Consider the following 7,500-nt stretch of genomic DNA (forward strand, 5'->3'; position numbering starts at 1 on the left):
GGGCCCTGAACTTTTAAATACTCCTCCTAGGGGAATCAAGTGAAAAATGTATATTTTTTCCATTAAATGAGCATCTGTCAGGCACAGTGCGCAAACAGAGCTGTCAGTCGCCCGTTAGATGACAGGTGCTCATTAAAATGACAGGTACGACTACAGCAGGAAACATCAAACATCTCGTGTTAGCACTGCTAACTCCAAAACACACATACAGGAAAAACACCCCGCAGTCAGACAGGAGACGAGATACAGTGACAGATAACAGAGTGAGAGAGAGAGAGAGAGAGAGAGAGAGAGAGAGGCTCTTTTATGCATAAAATAGCACATGTTAATGCTAACATAGAAGATAAGCAGTAGAAAGCTAGGCTATGTTTTGGCCGAGCAAGAGTGAGATCTCCAGATAAGTGAGGTATGGAAAGAGACAGCCGGGTTTACCTGTCGCTCTGACGGTGAGGCTCTCCTCTTGTGTCTTGCACGCAAACATCTGTCTGTGCAGCTGGAAGGTTTCGTTGGAATGCAAAACACCCATCTGCGACCCCTCCCTGCAACCCTCCTCACCACCAACATACTCCTCTGTCGCACGCCGTCTGTCTGCCGCCCCTCCATTCATACGTCCAGCGGCCACCCCGCGGGTCACCTTCGTTTGGGCCTCTCTGATGGCAGGGATCCTGTGAGGAACGTCGCCCTCCTCATCCTCGGGAATGGGGTTGTACCAAATCTCTCCTTCGTCGTCTGCGTCGTTCTCCTCAGCTGGATCTGGGCGACGGGGCGGCTGGGACGAACTTCTACTGGCAGGTAACGGGAGGCGTCGGGGTCGAGGTGGTGCTTTCGAAGGCGGGTCAATGCTGTATATTTGTGGGTGCGTATGATCCTCCTCTGCTGCAGGGGGCGCTGTTGCGTTCTCAGGGTGCAGGAACGGACGGACACAGCTTTGTTGTAGCCAGTTACGTTTCTTGGAGACGGTAATGTGGTTGAAAGGGGTCTGACGTGTACAGGGGTCCCGTAGAGCTACACCGGATGACCCAGGGACCCACTCCATCGGCGCTATGAAAAGAAAGGAATATTGTCACTAAACAAACTTCCACATATAACCTGCGAAACGCTAAAGTTACGAATGCTAATGACGTATCCAGGGTGTTTGGTTCAGAAGAGCTGCCCTACTTAATTTACCTTGAGTGGCTTTATCGCCACGGTTATTATCGTATCCGAAAACTACAACAAAAGATGAAAACTCTTCTGTAAAATGAGTAAATAAATATAAAATGCATAATTACACTATAAGGTAAAATTAATTAATATTACTGCGTTTACATCTTTCGTGTTTTCCTCCATGCTATTGAACACTTTGGAAAACGATAACGTTAAGAAACTAAAAAACGAAATTTATCGTGCTAAAACTAAAACAAACGTTTTTAATTTAATTATATTTAATTAAATTAAATAAAAAAAATGGCTTTGAAATAAAAACTCAATTGACACAAAGGCCACGCCCACACTATCACATTTAAACACACTCATTTCAATACAATTTTCCGAATGATGTTCGGCAACTGAAAACAGACTTTGTCATAAGCTAAAACAAAACAGGGAAAGTAGTTTTCGTAAATTGAATATATAAAAAAAGTAACTGAAAAGTGGCTTTAAAATAAAAGTAATTTTGCTACATTTACTTCACTCGTTGTTTTCCTCCGCCGAATAGAAAACGTTTAGAAAACGCTCTCCGTTATCGCATACTTTGGTAAATAATAACATTAAGAAAATAAAAAACTAAGTTCATCGTGCTAAAACTAAAACAAACGTTTTTCCAAAGAAAATTATAAACTGCAAAAATATCTATAATCGCAGAGGACTTAACTATATTTAATTAAACTAAATAAAAGAAGTTACTGAAAACACTCTCGGAAACAAAAACAATAAACAAACATGCGTTTTCAAAGGAAAACAGGTTACTGTGAAGGTGACCTGATACATGTAAATAGTAAAACGCTGTTTCCCAGAGGCCTTGGCAACATCCGTGTGCTCACCGGCTTTCGATTGAAAGCATTTATTTGGTTAAACGTGGAGCCAGAAAAAACAGGGAGTGTGCTCAAGGACTCATTCACAATCTCTCAAAATAGAGGCGCTGGTCTCCTGCAGTTTGCTTGTGGATTATAGGAACGCTCAAACGCTTTCACACAATGCCAGTGTGTGATCACGCTCACAAACATTGAGCAAGTGTGTGTTTTTCTAGCGAGAGCTCAAAACTCAAACGGCAGCATTTAATTACAGCTGTAGACTTGCCAGAGGATTCCAGACTTTCTCCACATGGGAATTCTGGGATATGGGAATGCACAGCAAGCCGCTACCAACTGACTACCATGCAAACAAACAAACGGTTGCTAGGGAGGGTAGAGTCACATGGGGTAACCAGATTGGCCCGGTTGCTAGGGAGGGTAGAGTCACATGGGGTAACCAGATTGGCCCGGTTGCTAGGGAGGGTAGAGTCACATGGGGTAACCTCCTCGTGGTGGTGATTAGTGGTTCTCTCAATGGGGCGTGTGGTGAGTTGTGTGTGGATCGTGGAGAGTAGCATGAGCCTCCACATGCTGTGAGTCTCCGCGGATGCACAATGAGTCACGTGATCAGATGCGCCGATTGACGGTCTCAGATGCGGAGGACTCTGAGCTGTTTATGACCTCACACCGATTAAAGCCGTTTAATGTGTTTACGTGCCCACACACATTGTTGCATAATTAAACCTTGTGTGACCTTCGGGACATTTTTTGTCTTTTTCATTTTTGTTTTATTTGACAATTTTTGCTGTGTTAAAGTCAAGGACATGGATTTTGCCAAAGTTGTTTATTTTGGGGGTAATGTTGATATTCCAACCCCAGTTCCTATAACACACTGTGTACACAAAGTAGTTACACTCGGGACCTTCAGGACATCAATGTCCCCATTAAAACTGCAATATTCGACCCCAGTGCCATTAAAGCATAAAATCATGAATTATATTATATGGTGCTTTCGTTCCAGAGCGCTGACTTCAAAATGTTAATGTTTAATCATTTCCACCAGATGGCAGCATTTTCCTCATGTTTAGCCTGTGGAGCAAATACAAGCTTTTTCCCTATTCACTGTATTATAGAGACCTGCAGGACAACTGAATACTTGATGCAGGTGTGTGTGTGTGTGTGTGTGTGCGCACATGTAAGAAGTGTGTGTGCATGTGTGTGTGCGCGCACGTGTGTGTGTGTGCATGTGTACGCTTCTGTGTGTGTGTGTGTGTGTGTGTGTGTGTGTGATTTACACATTTAAATTTCATAATAAAAATCTGTCAAATTGAAATGTTTAATTTAAAATATATATATATATATTATTATGATTATTATTGTTATTTTTTTAAAGATTACTTAATTCAATTAGAGGGAATTTTGTTCCCAAATTAAATTGGGTAAATCAAATAATAATTTTTGTAAACATCCAACTTCAAATGTACAGATGCCTGTAAATGCATTTTGAACACTAGATATGAAACATTGAGTGACAGATCGATGATGTCATTTCTTTAGTTCAAGGATTACGTTTATCAGCTCCAGTTCTGCAGAAACATGTTAGCGAGGGCTCGTAAATCCCAAACAGTGACACGTTTTCACCTGTACAAACCTCAGTATATCATTACAGACGCTCAAATCTCTCCTGGTGTTATTACAACTCTTTTAGCGAAAGCAATATCATGTGATGTTCCACTTATGTAAGGTGGATTTGAACGGTCGCAATAAGCTCTTAAACCCGCATGGGATTGGAGGAACAGGGCAGAAGATAGGAAAAAAGGTGTTGAAAATGCGTGTCCGCATCACCCTGTCTGACAGAATCAATCAAATGTGTTCAAAAGCCCTTTAAAGTACGAACCGGGATTCTCTGAGATTCATTCAGTTTGAGTTAATAGTAGTGAAAAGGTCAAATCACCCACAATCAATCCTGCAGTGAGACTGGTGTAGTCTGATTCTTGAACAAATGACTCTAATGAGTCGGTTCTTCTGAATCTATAGCAGAAAACGCACAGCGTGACCAGTGTAGACTGAGTCCTGAACAAATGACTCTAATGAGTCGGTTCTTCTGAATCTATAGCAGAAAACACACAGCATGACCAGTGTAGACTGAGTCCTGAACAAATGACTCTAATGAGTCGGTTCTTCTGAATCTATAGCAGAAAACACACAGCATGACCAGTGTAGTCTGAGTCCTGAACAAATGACTCTAATGAGTCGGTTCTTCCGAATCTACAGCAGAAAACACACAGCGCGACCAGTGTAGACTGAGTCCTGAACAAATGACTCTAATGAGTCGGTTCTTCCGAATCTACAGCAGAAAACACACAGCGCGACCAGTGTAGTCTGATTCCTGAACAAATGACTCTAATGAGTCGGTTCTTCCGAATCTACAGCAGAAAACACACAGCGCGACCAGTGTAGACCGAGTCCTGAACAAATGACTCTAATGAGTCGGTTCTTCTGAATCTATAGCAGAAAACACACAGCGTGACCAGTGTAGACTGATTCCTGAACAAATGACTCTAATGAGTCGGTTCTTCCGAATCTACAGCAGAAAACACACAGCGTGACCAGTGTAGACTGAGTCCTGAACAAATGACTCTAATGAGTCGGTTCTTCTGAATCTATAGCAGAAAACACACAGCGCGACCAGTGTAGACTGATTCCTGAACAAATGACTCTAATGAGTCGGTTCTTCTGAATCTATAGCAGAAAACACAGCACAGAATCACACATTGGATGGTTTTATTTGTCGAGTTTGCGGTATTGTAGCGCGCATTCGCGTCGAGGTTACTGAGTTAAAGTCTCAGCTGTGAGTGTCGTGACTCTGTTAAAGGGTCTTTCATAACACAGAACAAGCTCTCACACGCCGAGAATTCCTGCCAACACACACACACACACACACACACACGCATGCACGTGCACATTTGGGCATGAGGCGCTTACACACAAACAAGCGTGAACTTCAGACACGCCTAAATATGGAGCAAAGTTTTTGATTTCAAAAGCCGTAGATCAAGAGTGAGAGCTGAAACAATCACACTTCCATAAACATCATCACAACACGGGACAATCAGTGACTGAGCGAAACTCCGGACATGAAAATAAATTCATTATACTGTAAAAAACAAAATAAAAGCCTGAATGAAGACCATCATAAAAATAACTGTGTGTGTGTTTGTGTGTGTGTGTATGAGTGTGTTTGTGAGTGTGTGTGTGTGTTGGCAGGAATACTCTCACACACACACACTCACACACACACACATACACACACACACACACACTCATTATGTTTGTGTCTGTTAGATTCTATTATTATTAATTTTGGTTAATGTTCATTTTTAACATATACTGACACATTTTGTCCATGTGATGTCATTATTTACTCACCCTCATGCATCCCAGAGACATCTGACTTTCTTTCCTCTGCAGAACACAAATGAAGATTTTTAGAAGAATTTTTCCAGCTCTGTTGGTCCATAAAATGCAAGTGAATGGTGATTAAAACTTTGAAGCTCCAAAAAGCACATAAAGGCAGCACAAAAGTAATCCATTAACTCCAGTGGTTTAATCCATGTCTTCAGAAGTGTCATGATAGGTGTGGGTGAGAAACAGATCCATAGTTAAGTCCTTTTTAACTATAAATTCTTCTCAGAGAACATTCAGACAACATTCAGCAACATTCAGGCAACATTCAAACAACATTCAGGCAACATTCAGCAACATTCAGACAACATTCAGCAACATTCAGGCAACATTCAAACAACATTCAGCAACATTCAGACAACATTCAGCAACATTCAGGCAACATTCAGCAACATTCAGGCAACATTCAAACAACATTCAGGCAACATTTAGCAACATTCAGACAACATTCAGCAACATTCCAGCAACATTCATACAACATTCAGACAACATTCAGGCAACATTCAGACAACATTCAAACAACATTCAGGCAACATTCAGACAACATTCAGGCAGCATTCAGACAACATTCAGGCAGCATTCAGACAACATTCAGGCAACATTCAGCAACATTCAGGCAGCATTCAGCAACATTCAGCAACATTCAGACAACATTCAGGCAACATTCAGACAACATTCAAACAACATTCAGGCAACATTCAGACAACATTCAGGCAGCATTCAGACAACATTCAGGCAGCATTCAGACAACATTCAGGCAACATTCAGCAACATTCAGGCAGCATTCAGCAACATTCAGGCAGCATTCAGACAACATTCAGGCAACATTCAGCAACATTCAGGCAGCATTCAGCAACATTCAGCAACATTCAGGCAACATTCAGACAACATTCAGACAACATTCAAACAACATTCAGACAACATTCAGACAACATTCAGACAACATTCAGGCAACATTCAGACAACATTCAAACAACATTCAGGCAACATTCAGACAGTTACTTTTTGGGGCCACTGTACATTATCAGATTAGTGGAATAATGATAGATGTCGACACTCAAACCTGATCCTGACAGTGGACAAGTTGCAGACATGACCTTTAAAGTCGCTAAATGCCAAGATAACCGTCCCGTCTGCTGGGTCACCTGCTACTGGAACATCTTATCAGCACCAGTAGGGTTTGCTATGCAGAGTGTCCAACACAGTAAACATTCACATGCAATACACAAAGTAAACCGACCACAGAAACCCGCCACCATCACCACTAGGTGCCACTAGGGAGCTCAGGAACCCCCCACCAAACGTGCTACGTGAACCAACATTAAGACATGAAGGAAGACTAGGAAAAAACCTGCCACCGGTTGAAAGACACCCAGAAGCGTTCGTTCCACTGTAGTTGTTTAGATGTTCAGAACGAGAGATGAATTAGAGGATTTCGAGACCAGATCGTCCACGGCAGCGGGCGTCCATACCTGACAGCAGCTGCGCTCCTGCCGCTGCAGATTTGCTCGCTTGCGGACCGTTGGCACCGCCACTGGTTTTGGCTCTCGGCAAGGAACCCGCGATCCTCCGCTTCATCTCAGACGAAAGCACGCGACCCCTCGACATCCACTCCTGCATCTTGTTCACGGTGACGCCGGGATGTTTGGCCACGGCGGCGGCGTTGTTGCAGGACTGACGTGTGGCGGGCTCTGGGGCCAGTTCCGAAGGCGCTGTAGGGCCGTTAACCGACTCCTTACGCACCGATCCATCAAGGAGCATCGGAGGAGCATCGCAGGCCAGCGCATCCTTGCGTGACAGCGCAGCATCCCCTGAAACCGCAGGTCGCAGGTGTTCCTCGAAACTCTGGGCGCTTGAGGGCCGCACGCCAGAATACTTGGCCCCGCCATCGCTCGTAGACCTCTGAAGTTTGGCCCTCGCGTTGGGAATACTTTGCAAGCTCCTGCTCAGCAAAGACCCCGAGAGACCCAAGGCCAAACCAGAACGGAAGACCCGGTGACCACCACGTTCCTCGGACAAACAGGCATCGGTTGAGGAGCGTGAG

The 7,500-nt window shown here is 43.5% G+C and overlaps 1 protein-coding gene across 2 annotated transcripts in view; it reads right to left on the reverse strand.

Moving 5' to 3' along the window:
• LOC127625302 (rho GTPase-activating protein SYDE2-like) overlaps window positions 1-7,500 on the reverse strand; it is a 25,449-nt gene that overhangs the window by 16,692 nt on the left and 1,257 nt on the right. Inside the window, exons 1-3 of one of the 2 annotated variants that reach the window (XM_052100506.1) lie at window positions 6,929-7,500; window positions 5,421-5,456; window positions 433-1,041 (exon numbers count right to left, since the gene is read on the reverse strand). The exon at window positions 6,929-7,500 is cut by the window's right edge and continues 1,257 nt beyond it. In XM_052100506.1, coding sequence (XP_051956466.1) covers window positions 433-1,041; window positions 5,421-5,456; window positions 6,929-7,500 — 1,217 coding nt within the window. The remainder of the gene's footprint in view (window positions 1-432; window positions 1,042-5,420; window positions 5,457-6,928) is intronic. The other variant, XM_052100507.1, reaches the window with a different exon arrangement.

The sequence above is a fragment of the Xyrauchen texanus genome, chromosome 31 (genome assembly GCF_025860055.1).
Source record: "Xyrauchen texanus isolate HMW12.3.18 chromosome 31, RBS_HiC_50CHRs, whole genome shotgun sequence".
In the NCBI taxonomy this organism is placed as follows: Eukaryota; Metazoa; Chordata; class Actinopteri; order Cypriniformes; family Catostomidae; genus Xyrauchen; species Xyrauchen texanus.